Here is a 20,800-nt window from a genome sequence, read left to right as displayed (position 1 = left end):
AATGAGAATTTTACACAATATAAGAAAATCCTTATTTTCATTTAGAATTGAAATTTATTAATTTCAATTGCTTTTACTTAATAATCTTAGCAATTAGCAATTGCATTGACATGCTTTGCTTACTCTGAATAGAAAATGAACTATTCAAATTTTTTTTTTGCATTTTTCAATTTTTTCATTGAATGACTATTCATCTATTGTTATTTTATTTTCATGTAAATAGAGGCCAGAAGCTCTATGGAAAAATCGTGGTTCAATTTGATGTTTTCTAAGGGAGAATTGGAATACAGAGGCGAGCTAAGTAAAGCAATGGATAGTTTTGCTCCTATTGAAAAGACTACTATAAGTAAAGACCGGTTTATATATGATATGGATAAAAACTTTTATGGTTGGGGTGAGCGTTCTAGTTATTACAATAATGTTGATCTTTTAGTTAACTCCAAGGACATTCGGAATTTCATATCGGATGACACCTTTTTTGTTAGGGATAGTAATAAAAATAGTTATTCTATATATTTTGATATAAAAAAGAAAAAATTTGAGATTAACAATGATTTGAGTGACCTAGAAATTTTTTTTTATAGTTATTGTAGTTCTAGTTATCTGAATAATAGATCTAAAGGTGACAACGATCTGCACTATGATCCTTACATTAAGGATACTAAATATAATTGTAATAATCACATTAATAGTTGCATTGACTCTTATTTTCGTTCTCACATCTGTATTAATAGTCACTTTTTAAGCGATAGTAATAATTCCAATGAAAGTTACATTTATAATTTCATTTGTAGTGAAAGTGGAAGTGGAAAGATTCGTGAAAGCAAAAATGACAAGATAAGAACTAATAGTAATCGTAATAATTTAATGAGTTCTAAGGATTTCGATATAACTAAAAACTACAATCAATTGTGGATTCAATGCGACAATTGTTATGGATTAATGTATAAGAAAGTCGAAATGAATGTTTGTGAAGAATGTGGACATTATTTGAAAATGACCAGTTCAGAGAGAATTGAGCTTTCGATTGATCCGGGTACTTGGAATCCTATGGATGAAGACATGGTCTCTGCGGATCCCATTAAATTTCATTCGAGGGAGGAACCTTATAAAAAGCGTATTGCCTCTGCTCAAAAAAAGACAGGGTTGACTGACGCTATTCAAACAGGTACAGGTCAATTAAACGGTATTCCGGTAGCTCTTGGGGTTATGGATTTTCAGTTTATGGGGGGTAGTATGGGATCCGTAGTAGGCGAAAAAATAACTCGTTTGATCGAGTATGCTACCAATCAATGTTTACCTCTTATTTTAGTGTGTTCTTCCGGAGGAGCACGAATGCAAGAAGGAAGTTTAAGTTTGATGCAAATGGCTAAAATTTCTTCGGTTTTATGTGATTATCAATCAAGTAAAAAGTTATTCTATATATCAATTCTTACATCTCCTACTACCGGTGGGGTGACAGCAAGTTTTGGTATGTTGGGGGATATCATTATTGCCGAACCCTATGCCTATATTGCATTTGCGGGTAAAAGAGTAATTGAACAAACATTGAAAAAAGCCGTGCCTGAAGGTTCACAAGCAGCTGAATCTTTATTACGTAAGGGCTTATTGGATGCAATTGTACCACGTAATCCTTTAAAAGGTGTTGTGAGTGAGTTATTTCAGCTCCATGCTTTTTTTCCTTTGAACAAAAATGAAATCAAATAAAACAGTTAGTTTATCATAATTAAACGAAAACCCTGAAAAATTCATTTTTCTTTAGAATCATTTTTTTATCGATATTCTTGTTTACTACTCAGTAAACCTTTATCAACAAGATAAAAAGTGAATTTTTGCTTTCGGGAAGTTCAAATTCGACTAGAAAAATAAAACAAAGTTTTTTTCCTCTCTTGCTTGCATATGGATAGATAATTCAAATAGAGATATAGATCTATAGAGAGTCTTGCATCGTTTTGCATTTCCCGAAAATTCCCTGTTGGTGGATCAGATTCCAATCAATTTTGTATAAAATTTTAATGGAATAAAATTTTTTCTTTATTAATGACTATTAGAAGACAAAAAGAACAAAAAGAATAATAAATCTAACAGGGAGATTATGATAATACATCTATTTTATTTTGAAAGATTAATAAGTCCATTTATTTAGTTTGGCATTTCTTGTACCTATTTTTTTATTCTATTTCTAGTAGGTTCTATTATTTCTATTAGGTTGTATATTAGTATTCGATATATATTTACTTAAAGATACTTAGTATAATTATATAATATATATAATAGAAATAATAAAACTACAAGATATTCTAAGATATCTTTAGAATTCAGAATATAACAATAACAGGTACAAATATTAAATTGAGGTACCCCATTTTATGACAACTTTCAACAACTTACCCTCTATTTTTGTGCCTTTAGTAGGCCTAGTCTTTCCGGCACTTGCAATGGCTTCTTTATTTCTTCATATTCAAAAAAATAAGATTTTTTAGATCGGATGAGACCGAATCGTATAACTCCCCTTTTTATTTTAAAAACTTCGATTTGATAAGACCCATTTGGTAGAATATTGTATAACACATAGATTCCTACAAACATAACTAAAAAAAGTTTTTATGCATGTGTAAACGTATTATATGGGGTAACTCAATTTGCGCTCTTTTGAAAAAATGGATCATCGTCGGACCGCTGGATGAAATTCAAGTCAATGTATTTATTTGTATGTATATAGTTATAGGGGATCATATAAAGGAAGGAGATTTTATTATTTTAGATATAAACAATTATATAAATTATTCCTAAAGTAAAGGTTCACAACAAAATAGTTATAGTTGATGAGAGTTACTTTGAAAACAAAAAAAGGAAAGTCATATTTTCTCAATTCCAAAAAATTGTATAACTGGATCTAATATATATGAGTTGGCGATCAGAATCTCTATGGATAGAATTTATAACGGGGTCTCGAAAAACAAGTAATTTCTGCTGGGCCTTTATCCTATTTTTAGGTTCATTGGGATTCTTATTGGTTGGAACTTCCAGTTATCTTGGTAAAAATTTTATATCGTTAGTTGCATCTCAGGAAATCCTTTTTTTTCCACAAGGGATTGTGATGTCTTTCTATGGGATCGCGGGTCTCTTTATTAGTTGCTATTTGTGGTGCACTATTTTGTGGAATGTGGGTAGTGGTTATGATCTTTTCGACCGAAAAGAAGGGATAGTACGGATTTTTCGTTGGGGATTTCCTGGAAAAAGCCGTCGCATCTTTTTACGATTCCTTATGAAAGATATTCAGTCGATCAGAATCGAAGTTAAAGAGGGTGTTTCTGCCCGGCGTGTCCTTTATATGGAAATTAGAGGTCAAGGGGCTATTCCTTTAATTCGTACTGATGAGAATTTTACTACACGAGAAATTGAGCAAAAAGCTGCTGAATTGGCTTACTTCTTGCGTGTACCAATTGAAGTATTTTGAAATGAATTCATTTTTAAAGTTTAAAGACTAAATCCTTTGGCAGTAGGAAGAAAAAACGAAAGAATTGCTTTCTTTTTTTTCAATTGAACATTCATCTATTCTTTTATGCTCGTTTTTTTTTATATATTTGATAGAAAAGAAAGGGAGTTTATTCGTCTCGAAAATAGAATCATATTTTTTATTTTAAAAATTCAAAAAAGTTCTTTTAGTATTGATCGAAAAAAGGGGGAATAACATCCTGGAAATACAATTTTTTCTTTATTCAAATTGTAAGTGTATTCTGAGTCTATTTCTGTATTCTTTCTAGATTCAAAGCAAAGACTAAGTATTGAATCAAAAGAAAAAGAGAAAAGGGATTATAGGCTCAATACATTCTATTTGAATTAGAATAGAAACTCATGCTCGATAGAAATAGTAGATCTAATAGAATCCACAAATGCGGTAGGTTCATTAACAATTCACAGATTCAAAATGGCAAAAAAGAAAGCATTCATTCCTTTTTTTTATTTTACATCTATAGTCTTTTTGCCCTGGTTGATCTCTCTCTGCTGTAATAAAAGTTTGAAAACTTGGATTACTAATTGGTGGAATACTAGACAATGCGAAACTTTCTTGAATGATATTCAAGAAAAAAGTGTTCTAGAAAAATTCATACAATTAGAGGAACTATTCCAGCTGGATGAAATGATAAAGGAATACCCAGAAACCGATTTACAACAATTTCGTCTAGGAATCCACAAAGAAACGATCCAATTCATCAAAATACACAATGAGTATCGTATCCATACAATCTTGCACTTCTCGACAAATCTAATATCTTTCGTTATTCTAAGTGGTTATTCCTTTTGGGGTAAGGAAAAGCTTTTTATTCTCAATTCTTGGGTTCAAGAATTCCTATATAATTTAAGTGATACAATTAAAGCTTTTTCGATTCTTTTATTAACTGATTTATGTATCGGATTCCATTCGCCTCACGGTTGGGAACTAATGATTGGTTATATTTACAAAGATTTTGGGTTTGCTCATTATGAGCAAATTTTATCTGGTCTAGTTTCTACCTTTCCAGTCATTCTTGATACAATTTTTAAATATTGGATCTTTCGTTATTTAAATCGTGTATCTCCGTCACTTGTAGTGATTTATCATGCAATAAATGACTAAAAAACGATTCACTGATCCAATTCTACTCTTTCTTACTTTATACATCATAACCAAATCAAAGTCGTATTTACTTTACTCTTTTTTACCCACGAGGGATTCCTTGTATATTTCAAAAAAATTTATTTTTTCAGTAAATGTAAATAGCAGAATTGTGGCTAGGGAAGTATATTATCGACCTACCTAACTTTATTGTAGAAATTTTCGGGATAAACGATTGGACCATGCAAACTAGAAATACCTTTTCTTGGATAAGGGAAGAGATTACTCGCTCCATATCTGTCTCACTCATGATATATATAATAACTTGGGCATCCATTTCAAGTGCATATCCAATTTTTGCCCAGCAGAATTATGAAAATCCACGAGAGGCAACTGGGCGTATTGTATGTGCCAATTGCCATTTAGCTAGTAAGCCCGTGGATATTGAGGTTCCACAAGCGGTACTTCCTGATACTGTATTTGAAGCAGTTGTTAAAATTCCTTATGATATGCAGCTAAAACAAGTTCTAGCTAATGGTAAAAAAGGAGCTTTGAATGTGGGAGCTGTTCTTATTTTACCGGAGGGGTTTGAATTAGCCCCCCCCGATCGTATTTCACCCGAGATGAAAGAAAAGATAGGAAATCTGTCTTTTCAGAATTATCGCCCCAATAAAAAAAATATTCTTGTGATAGGTCCTGTTCCTGGTCAAAAATATAGTGAAATAACCTTTCCTATTCTTGCCCCAGACCCTGCTACTAATAAAGATGTTCACTTCTTAAAATATCCTATATACGTAGGTGGAAATAGGGGAAGGGGTCAGATTTATCCTGATGGTAGCAAAAGTAACAATACAGTTTATAATGCTACGGCAGGAGGGATAATAAGTAAAATTTTACGAAAAGAAAAAGGGGGATACGAAATAACCATAGTGGATGCATCGAATGAACGCCAAGTAATTGATATTATCCCTCGAGGCCTAGAACTTCTTGTTTCAGAGGGCGAATCCATTAAACTCGATCAACCATTAACAAGCAATCCTAATGTGGGTGGGTTTGGTCAGGGGGATGCGGAAATAGTACTTCAAGATCCATTACGTGTCCAAGGCCTTTTGTTCTTCTTAGGATCTGTTGTTTTGGCACAAATCTTTTTGGTTCTTAAAAAGAAACAGTTTGAGAAGGTTCAATTATCCGAAATGAATTTTTAGATCTGTCTATTTCGCCTTATCAAATTCGTAAAAAAGAAAGAACAAAAAAAATTATCAAAAGCCTTTTTGCCTCTCTTTAGACTTTCGATTTCGACCAGGTGTCAGGAATTACTTGTCTGATAGTCCTAATCCTAGTATGTATATTAAGAAGAATTCACTTTACCCCCCTTTTCTTTATTTTTCAATACAAATTTGTATTGAAAAATGGGAGGGGGTGTGATGTAACTCTGTCGTTAGTGACCAATTGAAATTGATAGAATGTATCAATAATCAAGAGTTTTTTTCTAATGTAATTTAGAATGGAAAAATTTGACTAGATACTAAAATAAGGAAAGCAAGCGTAGAAAAAAGGGAACTAGAAATTGGCGAAATAACAAATTTTAGGGACTATAGGGAGTATTACTTGTCTTGCGAGTCTTCGACACAAGAAAAGGAATTTTAGACATCCTTTTCTTGTGTCGATCTTGTCATTCTTAATTGCATTCGTTAAAAAATCCTATTCTTAGTTTACATATATATTACTGTTTCTATATATATAAGGTTTTAATATATCTATATTAATATATATCGTATATATAATTATTAATTAATAGTATTAATAATAGTTACTTTTTGTAGTTTTATTTATTTTCATTTCAAGTTTGATGAAATACTAAAAAAATAAGAAAAAACTTCTATTAGTATAGAGTATAGACAAAATTTTAATGATAGATCTAATGATAAAAAATATTGTGTCAGTCGGGAAAGCAGAAAAATAAAATTAAGTGACCCCCCCCCCTTTTTTTCGATCTTTGAAAGGTTAATAATAAATACTATATGCTCCTAACCTACTAATCTAATTAAGTTCATTTTTCAAAAACACGATAAAAATTGTTCTGATTATTAGCAGTTCAACGGGACCCCCTCGAATCAGACAAAGAAGGAAGAGTTGGGCCCCGTTGAGTTCTTATGTTTTCACGTCTATAACTCAGTTCATCCAATTTCTACAGGGATGAACCTAATCCTGAATATGAACCATAAAAGAAAATACCTATTAAACCGATCACAAGAATACCAGCTACAGTACCTATTACCCAAAGAGGAATCCTTCCAGTAGTATCAGCCATTTATCCTGCTTCCCTCCACATTTCATCGAGTGGTCATGCTAGAAACATAAACAGTCAGAGATAATTATGATATATAATCCATCCGAATGGGATAAGAAAACGAATGGGATAAGAAAATTACTACTCTTTGTTTTTTATTTTATTATTCTACGCTCTTTTCTTAATTTTACTTAATTTTAATTGAAGAAATAATTTGAAAATAAAACAGCAAGTACAAAAATGAGTAATAACCCCCAATAGAGACTGGTACGATTTAATTCAACATTTTGTTCGTTCGGATTTGATTGTGTCATAGCTCTATAAATAATTGAATTCGGTTTATCGTTGGATGAACTGCATTGCTGATATTGACCCCAAAAAAGAAACGGTAGGTACAGCTAGTCCATGAACAGCCAACCAGCGCACTGTAAAAATTGGATAGGTCCTATCTATAGTCATTGGGTCCTCCTAAAAAGATCTACTAAATTCGTCGAGTTGTTCCAAAGAATCAAAACGGCCTGTTATTAATGGAATGCCCTGTCGGCTCTCTGTAAAATACTCGTTTGGACGAGGGCTCCCAAACACATCGTAAGCTAAACCGGTGCTGACGAATAACCAGCCCGCAATGAATAGGGAAGGTATAGTAATGCTATGAATGACCCAGTATCGAATACTGGTAATAATATCAGCAAAAGAACGTTCTCCTGTGCTTCCAGACATACTGAACTCCAGATATTCTTGTAGGGAATCGATTCTGTAAAAGATGAATCAGTAAATTCAAATTCACTGAGATTACATCTTTGTGAGATCGTCAATAAAGTACCAAGGGTATTTTTAGAGTCTACCGAATCAGTATAGCTATCCTTCTTCTGACACAGCAACGCAATTTGAATTAGTATAGAACTGAAGTGTTAGATAATTTATTTCGTTTTTTTTTTTGCTTGTCGATGTATAACCATGTTCCACTTCTTCAAATTCCTGTATCTGTAATCTATAGGGGCTTTGATCCTTTATTTGTTTTGGACTAGAAAATAAACTAAAGATTAGATAAAATGAAAATTCAAGAGGGTGGTTTCTAATTCTAATAATTCATTAAGGAAATTCTCATATTGTCCCAAGTCAATTGAATCCAAAACCCATCAATTTCATTTTTGTTGCATATGCATAATTGTAGAAGATATTTTTTTGTAATGATAATGTGACCCCCCCCCGTTTTTGCTTTTTATTTCATTTTATTTTAAGGAATTAATTTCCAGTAACAAGAAAAGGAAGAATAGTTTTGGATCAATTCAAAAGAACAACAAATAATAAAAAAATAATAATACTAAATCTTTGGAATGCGTGCATTGTTTTGTTGTATTCAATTTAAAGGTTTTTTCTTTCTTTAACTAACTACAAAGATGATGGGTTTTTCACTCTATTTTCTATATAATATCGAAAGAAAAAAACCTAAAACCTAGAAAGGAAACGATAATAGAAATTGCTAATTACAAGTTTTAAAAATCTAGTTAAAATAAATAACTCTTTTTTTGACTGATCTCGTTCTCCGTGTAGGATACTGCTTTTTGGTTTAATTTCATAGATTAAATGAAGAAAACTGCTCTACTATATTAATCTACTTTATTCAAAATTGAATTTATTTCAATTTGAATAAATGTAGAAGGGGGCATATTCTAGGTTCTAAGGTCACTTAAAAAAAAAAGAATCAAACAACTTTTTTAAAAATTTTTACATGTTTATTCAAAAAAAGTTCTATGTTTTAACTGAAGTTATATAATAGAGTTATTTTTTTATGTATTATTTTTTCTTATTAATTTCTTAAAGAGTTTTTCAATGAATCAGTTACGTGAATTCTGAATCCTGAGATGGTGCAGATGCCAAAGACGATGAATTTCGTTTTTTCTTTTTCTCTATTTTTGTTCATACCACCGATAATGCTTGATAACTCACAAATTTTCAATTTAATTTTTTGATTCTTGGAACTAGTATTTGTATCTATCTTTACTTTAAAAAATTTTTTTATTGAAACTTCGGGAAGTACTTTAGAAACATATGTATAAAAAAACATATTTTATTGAGTCCCTTCATGCCTACTATAACTAGTTATTTCGGTTTTCTACTAGCAGCTTTAACTATAACCTCAGTTCTATTTATTGGTCTAAGCAAAATACGACTTATTTGAAATTAATTGAATGAATCTTTTTTGATCAAAAAAGATTTATATGGTATTTCATATGTTCGATAGTTCCTTACCGTGTTAATTACCCAATTTTGGTCATTGAGATTCGTCGGCAATACAGATTAAGAGCTAGGAATAGATAGTACCTCTCTTTTCTCCCTTTCAAAAATGAAAACAAAATAAAATTGAAATGATTGAAGTTTCTTTATTTGGAATCGTCTTAGGTCTAATTCCTATTACTTTGGCTGGATTATTCGTAACTGCTTATTTACAATACAGACGTGGTGATCAGTTGGACTTTTGATTAATTAACATCTCTTTTTTTTGACTGACCTCCTTCTTGCTTTCATATGCGGGAGGTCGAATTCAGATTGCTGCTCAATTATTTGCGAACAGTGGAATTTTGACACAATCTAATAAACAAGAGTGACATCACGCTCTGTAGGATTTGAACCTACGACATTGGGTTTTGGAGACCCACGTTCTACCGAACTGAACTAAGAGCGCTTTTCTTGTTTTTTATAAAAAAACGAAAAGGCTAGAAAGAGGACATTCTTTAACTCGAATCGATTTTGTACGTATATACTATATCATAGTATATCATAAAATTCAGAATTATATGTATGTCCAATTTTATTAAAAAAAGATAAATCTAAAATGGATTCCTCGTTACTGCTCTTCTGAGCAGTAATTAGGTAGGGATGACAGGATTTGAACCCGTGACATTTTGTACCCAAAACAAACGCGCTACCAAGCTGCGCTACATCCCTTTCGATTGGTTTACAGTGTCATTGTAAACAATTCCTATCTTGTTTTCCACATCCTTCTTTTTTTTTTGTTTCATATCAGATAACAAACATATATATAAGTATAATTAAAAAAATTACTTTTTTTAGGCAAATCCTATCAATTTCAAATTTACATAAAAAGGCGTTTCCATTTGAAAATGGAATCTATAAGATCGTTCTAGTAGACAATATTTCAATTCTAATTTTGAAAATGGGGGGTTACATATACAAATACAAGAACTTCTTAACTACATGTACATCTATAGTTATATATATTACTATATATATTGTAATACAATAAAGAAGAAAGAAGGAGGATTTCAAATGCGAGATCTAAAAACATATCTTTCCGTAGCACCGGTACTAAGTACTCTATGGTTCGTTTCGTTAGCAGGTTTATTAATAGAGATTAATCGTTTATTTCCAGATGCATTAACATTTCCCTTTTTTTAATTCTAGTTATTAACATCAGAAAGGATAAAAAAATTTAGAGATACGATCAACGATCGGGGAATAACCCCCCCTTTTTTTTCTAATTCTAAAAAAAGAATTAGAAAAAAAAAAGGGGGGCCGAAAGGTCATAAAAACGAGGGTTCAGGATCCAATTAAAAAAAAAGTGTTGCTAGGGAAAGAGTATCCTACGAGATACTTAAAAAAAATACTGTACAAAGATTTGAAATATAGTTTTCAAAAAATCATTATATTACTTATTATTTTCTTTTTATTTAATTACTAATTAATATTCATTGCAACGAAATATTTAAGACATTTTTTTGAGTTAATTAACAGCTTCTATTTTTTTTGTTCTTGTTCTTTATGGACCCTAAAATTAAAATAGAAGATTGGGGGTGAATCATAAATCCAAAGGAGGTTTCATGGCCAAAGGTAAAGATGTTCGAGTAACAATTATTTTGGAATGTACCAGTTGTGTTCGAAATGATATTAAGAAAGAATCGGCTGGAATTTCCAGATATATTACTCAAAAGAATCGGCATAACACTCCTAGTCGATTGGAATTGAGAAAATTCTGTCCCTATTGTTATAAACATACAATTCATGGGGAAATTAAGAAATAGATAAAATTGAGTGCTTGTATGTCAAATTTTATTTTAAGAACAGGAATAATGAGAGTATCTACGTATTATTACATATATATAAATATAAACAAATAAAATAATAGAAAGAAATCAAATCCTATATTCTTAATTCTATATAGAAACTCTATCCTATATAGAAATAGCAATCGTTTTTATTTTGATCCGATCAAAAATAGGATTTTATAGGTAAGGAATAAAAAATTATGAATAAATCTAAGCGACCTTTTACTAAATCCAAGCGATCTTTTCGTCGGCGTTTGCCCCCGATCCAATCGGGGGATCGAATTGATTATAGAAACATGAGTTTAATTAGTCGATTTATTAGTGAACAAGGAAAAATATTATCTAGACGGGTGAATAGAGTAACTTTAAAACAACAACGATTAATTACTATTGCTATAAAACAAGCTCGTATTTTATCTTTGTTACCTTTTCTTAATAATCAGAAACAATTTGAAAGAAGTGAGTCGACCCCTAGAACTACTAGCCTTAGAACCAGAAAAAAATAGACTTATTCTTCAATTGAATAACTAATCTGAAGGAATTAAAAAAGAGGTTAATATTTTGTTCGACAAATCCAATCAAGAATCAAAATTTGATTGTTACGTCTGTTTCTGTCATAAAAAAAAAAAAAAAGAAAAGAATCGTCGAAAAGAAAAAGAATAAGTCTTTTTTTAGCGACTATATACCCTCGTTTTGTTTTGACGACTTTTTTTATAATACTAATTTCTACTCTACCCTCCCCGAGCTTATTCTACTTAAGAACTCTATTTCAAATATTTTAGTGGATTTCTTCCAATCCCCTCATTTTTTGATCTCATTTGAAATCGTATAAAGACAACTCCTATTTAATAGAGCTATTTGTGCAAGTATTTTTCGATTAAGAAGTAATTGCTTCTTGTACAGATTGTGTATGAATCGGTTATAACTATAGAATACCTCCGTTTCGTGAATTACGGCATTTATTCGAGTGATCCATAAACGACGAAAATCTCTTTTTCTTTTACCCCTATCCCGACGAGCCGAAACTAAAGCTCTTATTCTCTGTTGAGTCATAGTTCGTGTAAGTCGTGAATGAGCCCCTTGAAAGCTTGATGCAAATAAACGAAGTTTTGTTCTACGCCTCCGAGCTATATATCCGCGTTTAATTCTAGTCATTGAATAAATCAAACTTTGATGAATAACTAATTCTTTTTTTAGTTTTAGTTATTCTTTTCCCCTTTACTAGTCATTAATAACCAAACGAATTATTCCAATGTATAAAAAAAAATTCCAATGGCTTTTGCTACTCTAACCTTCCCCACCACTATTTTTGGCTAGGTATTTTCCTTTGCTTTGAAAGGATAAATTGCCTTGGTACTTGATATAAAAAAAATAGAATAACTACAAAAAGTAGTAAATAGAAATGGATAAATAGTGGGTTCCTTCGTTTCTATGGTTACTTCTAAAACGGTGAGGTCCTCTCTATACACCGGAGCTCCTTCTTTTAATTAATCAATACTATTGGTAACTTGTACAATTCACATTCTTTGGCTCTACCCCATTAATATTCCAGTAATAGATCTTTCACAATGAGATCCACTTTATACAGTAACGGTATTTTATTTTAAAATTGATTTGGTCATTTACCCTGTTAGTCCGTTTTTTCTTTCAAGAGTGGAATCTTTTTAATAAAAAATGGGATTTCCCCCGCTTAATTGATAACCATTTGTTATCATTGGGGGTTTTCTAAAAAATGGAGTTGATTGGATTTGCACCAATGTAAACCATAAGTTTCAGACACAATAGAAGATATGAATGATCTATCTTTTTGAAATAATGAATCGAGTTCCTCCATTCTATTTTATTAACAGGTACTGATCCTTGATATTTCAAAAAGAATTTCCTTTTTGTGTTTCAGTCTATGATCTAAACGAGTCGCACATACACCCGAGTACATGTTCCTCGTCGCTGAGGGCATCCCCGAAGCGCTGGGGATTTTGTGACATTTCGGATTGGCTGTCTTGTATTTCTAATAAGTTGTTTAATGGTTGGCATACGGAATCATATAAATAATGGGCTGGTTTAGATGGGTTCTAACCGGCTAATTCTGAATTACTTCTCTTCAAGATTCTCTTCAATATAAAAAAAATATATTGAAGAGAATATGAAACTAAACCTTTAATCTAAAAAGATATAAAATTAGCAGTGGTAGATTTGCATGAAATCGCTCCTATTTTTATTGAACCGCTACAAGATCAACAATGCCATGAGCTTGGGCTTCTGTTGCTGACATAAAAACATCCCTTTCCATGTCTTCGGATACAACCCATATAGGTTTGCCCGTTCTTTGTACATAAACCCTTGTGATGGTTTCGCGAAGTTTTAGTAGTTCTTCCGCTTCCAAGATAACTTCTCCCGTTTGTGCCTCATAAAACGAACTAGCGGGTTGATGGATCATTACCCTGATGATATAATAGAAAAGCTTTTTCTATTTCGCAGAATGAGGCGAGATAACCAAAAAAACAGAGAAATTTGAATAACCGTACAGGCTTTTTTTGTGCGTTGCATACGGCTCTAGAATGGAATTTACGTTTTTGACCTTTCCTTTCGGCGAAAGAAAACAAAATATAGGTTCTATTATACGCGGATCCATAAATGATCCAATTACCATCCTTCTTTTTTGTTTTGTAGGAGTTAAAAAAATACTATGATGGTTCCGTTGCTTTATATATCATTTTTTTTGATCCGTCTATGATTCAGCAATCCCAAAGTGTCTTTTTTTTTGTTTTTGTAAATAAGCTTCCGGTGTGAAAACAAAGTTTGTGACGCTGGGATGTGCCCGAATAGGGAAGATATCATTTTAAATACCCCTTTCTTATCCCATACTACTCTTTCAATATATAATCTAATTTTTTTAATCTAAAAAATTTCATATCGAATTCGAAGTGCCATGCTATTATTACTTAACTAATTCATATTTCCGAGGGCGAAGGCATAGTATTTTTTCTCTAAAATAAAAAAACTCATTGGCGCCAAGCGTGAGGGAATGCTATACGTTTGGTAATTTCTCCTCCGACTAGGATAAAGGATGCTATTGAAGCGGCCAATCCCATGCATATTGTCTGTACATCGGGTCGCACAAATTGCATAGTATCATAAATAGCCATTCCAGATATTACCCATCCACCAGGAGAGTTTATAAACAAATAAAGATCTTTGGTATCCTTTTCTATACTGAGATATATCATAAGACTAATAAGTTGATTCGAGATTTCGGTATCAACCTCTTGGCCTAAAAAAAACAATCTTTCTCGATAAAGTCGGTTGATTAGGATAAAATTTTATTCCTTAGGAGCCGTACAGGCACCTTTTGATGCATACGGTTCAACAAAAATTGTTAAAAAATCAATGTGTCGATTCCAACCCCCCCTTTTTTTTCAGAGAAGGCTTTTCTTTCTAACTTAATAAGGGAAGGGCTTGCTTCCCTTTTAAAAGTAAAAGAAAAAATAAATAAGTTTTGGCCCCTTTTATTTATTAGATATTATAATCCTAATAATAAAATAATAAAACGATTGATTAGGCCTGTCAGACTAACTTGATTCATTGATATTTTTTTTTCATCGAGATTCAGTTGAAATGGGGATGGTTTTTTCTTGTTCCTGAATGGGCTTCTTCCTTTTTTTATTCCGTTTTTTTAGGTTTATGCTCTACTCCGAGTAAAAGGAAAAATTTGCCCGATTTTGATTTGCACATATAGGACAAATGAACCAAATACCGCGTCTTTTTTTTTTTACTACTCCTTCTTTTTTTTTCAATTCATTTCTTTCACATGTCTTCTGTCAAATAGTCAATAAATTTTTAATTATATTATTTTATTTGATCAACAGTTTTAGATCACCCTGTTTCAATTTTTTGTATTTTTTTTATTTTTTAATAGAATTTTTATCATAATTTTGATATCATATTCATATCATATTAAGTAGTAATTATAAAAATATTATATATTAATTATCAATTGGATTTTTGCTAAACGGAGCCTGGATACTTAATTTTATTAGTCCGATCACGTAAACCATAAAAAATTTTTGATAATCTAATATCAATCTAAATACTCCCTGCATTTAATTCTAATTTATTTTTTGCGCTTCGCGTTACAAATTTTTGATAATTCAATCAATCTTTTTGAGCGAAACAGAGGATATCTCGATCGAGGGAGAAAATGGGGAAATCCCATATAGCCCAATATATCTGACAAGTCGCACTATATGTCAACCCAAGATGTATCTCCTTCTCCAGGACTTCGAAAAGGTACTTTTGGAACGCCAATAGGCATGAAATGAAAAAAAAAGAGAATGAAGTTCTCTATTTCACTTTGATGTGGAAACGTAAGACTGGGGTTTCATTTTTTTTTATCATATTATCCTTTTTTCCTACTTTATTAATATTAATCATATTTAAATTAATCATATTTAATACAGAAGTTGAATAAGCTAAAATAAAATATAAAATAAAAGTAAAGTAAGAGAGAATGAATAAAAATTAAAGGAAACTTTTTACGAACGGGCTTCTGAACAACAATAGCTATCTTGGTTCATATAACATAGGATTCACCCCCATTGCGTATTGGTACTTATCGGATATAGAATAGATCCGCTTCCCTTTTTTCCTATGAATCGAATTGTTCCATTATTACTAACAGAATAGAACAAATATTAATCCTTTCTCCGAAATAATTACCTAAAAAGGGGGGGTCCGTAACATAGTTTTTTCCAATGCAATAAAGTTACATAGTGTCTATTTTTCATTGATAAAGGGGTATTTCCATGGGTTTGCCTTGGTATCGTGTTCATACTGTTGTATTGAATGATCCCGGTCGTTTGCTTTCGGTTCATATAATGCATACTGCTCTGGTTGCTGGTTGGGCCGGTTCCATGGCTCTATATGAATTAGCTGTTTTTGATCCCTCCGACCCTGTTCTTGATCCAATGTGGAGACAAGGTATGTTCGTTATACCTTTCATGACTCGTTTAGGAATAACCAATTCATGGGGCGGTTGGAATATTACAGGAGGGACTATAACGAATCCGGGTCTTTGGAGTTACGAAGGGGTAGCCGCAGCACATATCGTGTTTTCTGGCTTGTGCTTCTTGGCAGCTATTTGGCATTGGGTATATTGGGATCTAGAAATTTTTTGTGATGAACGTACAGGAAAACCTTCTTTGGATTTGCCCAAGATTTTTGGAATTCATTTATTTCTTTCAGGAGTGGCTTGCTTTGGTTTTGGCGCATTTCATGTAACAGGATTATATGGTCCTGGAATATGGGTATCCGACCCTTATGGACTAACCGGAAAGGTCCAACCCGTAAATCCGGCGTGGGGCGTGGAGGGTTTTGACCCTTTTGTTCCGGGAGGAATAGCCTCTCATCATATTGCAGCAGGGACGTTGGGTATATTAGCGGGCTTATTCCATCTTAGTGTTCGTCCGCCTCAACGTCTATACAAAGGATTACGTATGGGAAATATTGAAACCGTCCTTTCCAGTAGTATTGCTGCTGTCTTTTTTGCAGCTTTTATTGTTGCTGGAACTATGTGGTATGGTTCTGCAACTACTCCCATCGAATTATTTGGTCCTACTCGTTATCAATGGGATCAGGGATACTTTCAACAAGAAATATATCGAAGAGTTAGTGCCGGACTAGCTGAAAATCAAAGTGTATCAGAAGCTTGGTCTAAAATTCCTGAAAAATTAGCTTTTTATGATTATATTGGTAATAATCCAGCAAAAGGGGGATTATTCCGAGCGGGTTCAATGGACAATGGGGATGGAATAGCTGTTGGATGGTTAGGACACCCCGTCTTTAGAAATAAAGAAGGGCGTGAACTTTTTGTACGCCGTATGCCTACTTTTTTTGAAACATTTCCGGTTGTTTTGGTAGACGGAGACGGAATTGTTAGAGCCGACGTCCCGTTTAGAAGGGCAGAATCTAAATATAGTGTCGAACAAGTAGGTGTAACTGTTGAGTTTTATGGTGGTGAACTCAATGGAGTAAGTTATAGTGATCCCGCAACTGTGAAAAAATATGCTAGACGGGCTCAATTGGGTGAGATTTTTGAATTAGATCGTGCTACTTTGAAATCCGATGGTGTTTTTCGTAGCAGTCCAAGAGGTTGGTTTACTTTTGGGCATGCTTCGTTTGCTCTACTTTTCTTCTTTGGACACATTTGGCATGGTTCTAGAACCCTCTTCAGAGATGTTTTTGCTGGTATTGATCCAGATTTGGATGCTCAGGTGGAATTTGGGGCATTCCAAAAACTTGGAGATCCAACTACAAAAAGACAAGCAGTCTGATGCAACATTGCTTTTTTCTTTTAGTTTCTGTTTGCGATTTTTTTGATTTCATTTAATAGGTAGGGTACTGTAGGAATCTTGATTTAAATCGCTGCCGTTTCTTTGACTCTTTTTTGTTCTTTATCCGGAGGTATACTCCTTCAGTAAACATAAACAAAACAGGTATGAAAGCTATAATTGTAAACCACGATCAAATTTATGGAAGCATTGGTTTATACATTTCTCTTAGTATCGACTTTAGGGATCATTTTTTTCGCTATTTTTTTTCGGGAACCGCCTACAATTTCAACTAAAAAATGAAATAATTTTTCATTCTCTTCATTGACGTAATCAGCCTCCAACTATTTGGAGGCTGATTACGTCAACTAGTCCCCGTGTTCCTCGAATGGATCTCTTAGTTGTTGAGAGGGTTGCCCAAAGGCAGTATATAGAGCATACCCAGTAAAACTTACAAGTAACCCAGATATAAAGATGGCGACTAGAGTTGCTGTTTCCATTATTATATAATTGAAAGACCACAATGGATCTATGCTAAGATCGTTTATTTACAACGGAATGGTATACAAAGTCAACAGATCGTAATGAATACAAAATAAGATTTATGGCTACACAAACTGTTGAAGATAGTTCTAGATCTGGTCCAAGAAGCACTACTGTAGGGAAGTTATTGAAACCGTTGAATTCTGAATATGGTAAAGTAGCTCCTGGATGGGGAACGACCCCTTTGATGGGTGTTGCAATGGCACTATTTGCGGTATTCCTATCTATTATTTTGGAGATTTATAATTCCTCTGTTCTACTGGATGGAATTTCAATGAATTAGACTGAGAAGAATCTTGAAGTGCTAGCTTTTTGTTCGATACAAAAAAGTAAAGTATGTAGGTCTAAAATTTTGCACCTATTCTCCTTTGGTAGTTCGACCGCGAAATTTTTTTCTGCATTGTATATTTCCGGAATATGAGTGTGTGACTTGTTAGAATTGACCCTATGGATAGTACAGAGAAGGGGGTCTGTCATCTTTATCAAGATGGTTTTATTTCGTCGGATATTCATTCGAGTATCTGGAGCACGAAATAGATCAAATAGATCACAAAGTTTTCGAACTATGATTCATACTTAATACTTAGACCTCGTAGCCGGACTTCTTTCCGTTCTATCTTATAAATTTTCATAAATCAATTTTTTTCTGCTTTTAAACTCTTATTTAGATCAAAGGACAAACGCTTCTTTGTATTTTATGTTTTTAATCATTATAGCTCTTTTTTTTTTTATTGAATAAGTGATGATCCAATGGTTCTCACTCAGTGAACTTTGGACTTTGAAGGTTTCATTGAATTATCGTGGTTTTCGTATGAATCTGAGGTTTCAATTAATAAGTAGGGTCTTAACAAGAAAATTCCTATCAATAATAAAGAAAACAAGAAGAAATCCGTATTCCCATTCCATACAAATACCAACTAAAAAAGACAATAACGGTAGGTAATCTAGAAGATTCAAGAGGCCTGTAACGATCAACACAACATAAAGACGTATGAGCTGACTTGAGTTTTTGGCATTTAACCACAAAGAAGAGCTTTCGCATTTTGACTCTTAAATAATATTGAATGAGAGAGAAGTTTAAAACTTTATATTCCATATCCGTTTCAATCAGTATTTGGGTCTTTTTTTTGTTTGAGCTGTACGAGATGAAATTCTCATATACAGTTCTTGGAGGGGGAGGAACCTTGGTTTACCTATCTCAATAAAGTTTATGATTGGTTCGAAGAACGTCTTGAGATTCAAGCGATTGCAGACGATATAACTAGTAAATATGTTCCTCCGCATGTCAACATATTTTATTGTCTAGGAGGAATTACCCTTACTTGTTTTTTAGTACAAGTAGCTACGGGATTTGCTATGACTTTTTATTACCGTCCAACTGTTACTGAGGCTTTTGCTTCTGTTCAATATATAATGACTGAAGCTAACTTTGGTTGGTTAATCCGATCAGTTCATCGATGGTCGGCAAGTATGATGGTCCTAATGATGATCCTGCACGTATTTCGTGTATACCTCACCGGTGGTTTTAAAAAACCTCGCGAATTAACTTGGGTTACTGGTGTGGTTCTGGGTGTATTGACCGCATCTTTTGGTGTAACAGGTTATTCTTTACCTTGGGATCAAATTGGCTATTGGGCAGTCAAAATTGTAACAGGTGTACCTGACGCTATTCCGGTAATAGGATCGCCTCTTGTAGAATTATTACGCGGAAGTGCTAGTGTTGGACAATCCACTTTGACTCGTTTTTATAGTTTACACACTTTTGTATTACCTCTTCTTACGGCTGTATTTATGTTAATGCATTTCTTAATGATACGTAAGCAAGGTATTTCTGGTCCCTTATAAATAATATAGATTCTAGATATTTTTAATTACTAATTTATCTTATTACTTGGTGAAGGAACAATCGTATTTTATTGCTATAAATATGGATTATTAAAAAAATAAGACATGTATTTGGATATTTCCCTTCAACTCCACAATATTGTATTATTTTTTTGACATAAAAAGTTGAAGGGAATTCTATGAAGAGAAAATGGATTATGGGAGTGTGTGACTTGAACTATTGATCGGGCCGTGCAGAAATATGACTTTATCTGCTACATTGGAATTCACAACCAAATGTGTCTTTGTTCCAACCACTGTGTAAGCCCCATACAGGGGATAGGCTGGTTCACTTGAAGAGAATCTTTTCTATGATCATAATACCCGACGATGTCGTGGATGAGTGGGCTCCGTAAAATCCAAAAATCCAGGAGATTAAGGGATGGAACATAATCAGGATTATGTTTTTAGCTATTTTTTACTAAAAAAGAGCTAAAAAAATAAAAAATTAATAGTATGTAAATGCATTCATTTCCTCTGCATCGACTCGATTTCTGATACTATCGGAGTGAATACAGGATCTAATGAAGAGTAGAGGGTAGACTTCATTAGTAACAAGTAAATCCTTTGTATTTGAAAAATCTCGATATAATTTTTGAGATTAAGGATTAATTGATAAGGTATGAGACGATCCAGAAAGCACTTAATCATGATCAACTTTTAAGCTTACGTGGGTGTTGAGCATTTACCTGTAAGAATGGAATTTATGGTAATCTTTAGTTGCAATAACTTTGGAATCGGATAATTCTTTTTTTACATATTAAATACTTGTGGATAACATATATATTTTTTGTATGTATTAATTTAGTTTGGTTAATTCTTGCTCGAGCCGGATGATGAAAAATTATCATGTCCGGTTCCCTCGGGGGATGGATCCATAAGAATTCACCTATCCCAATAACAAAAAAACCAGATTTGAATGATCCTGTATTACGAGCTAAATTAGCTAAAGGTATGGGTCATAATTATTACGGAGAGCCCGCATGGCCCAATGATCTTTTATATATTTTTCCAGTAGTCATTCTTGGTACCATTGCCTGTAACGTAGGCTTAGCGGTTTTAGAACCATCAATGATTGGTGAACCTGCGG

General features: G+C 32.8%; 1 protein-coding gene and 1 non-coding gene across 2 annotated transcripts; one reads left to right on the top strand and one right to left on the bottom strand.

Annotated features, from left to right (window-relative positions):
- Positions 1–9,502: 9,502 nt before the first annotated feature.
- Positions 9,503–9,576, bottom strand: TRNAW-CCA. The gene has a single exon. It is a non-coding gene; the product is annotated as a tRNA-Trp (tRNA).
- A 5,824-nt stretch (positions 9,577–15,400) lies between these two features.
- Positions 15,401–19,876, top strand: LOC125595943 (photosystem II CP47 reaction center protein). The gene is made up of 2 exons (XM_048771319.1): positions 15,401–18,249; positions 19,030–19,876. The coding sequence occupies exon 1, from the start codon at positions 15,760–15,762 to the stop codon at positions 17,284–17,286; it is 1,527 nt and encodes a 508-aa protein (XP_048627276.1). The 5' UTR covers positions 15,401–15,759; the 3' UTR covers positions 17,287–18,249; positions 19,030–19,876.
- Positions 19,877–20,800: the final 924 nt, after the last annotated feature.

This window comes from Brassica napus, unplaced genomic scaffold (assembly GCF_020379485.1).
Source record: "Brassica napus cultivar Da-Ae unplaced genomic scaffold, Da-Ae ScsIHWf_10;HRSCAF=17, whole genome shotgun sequence".
Lineage (NCBI taxonomy): Eukaryota > Viridiplantae > Streptophyta > Magnoliopsida > Brassicales > Brassicaceae > Brassica > Brassica napus.
This window is presented reverse-complemented; position numbering and strand designations above follow the sequence as displayed.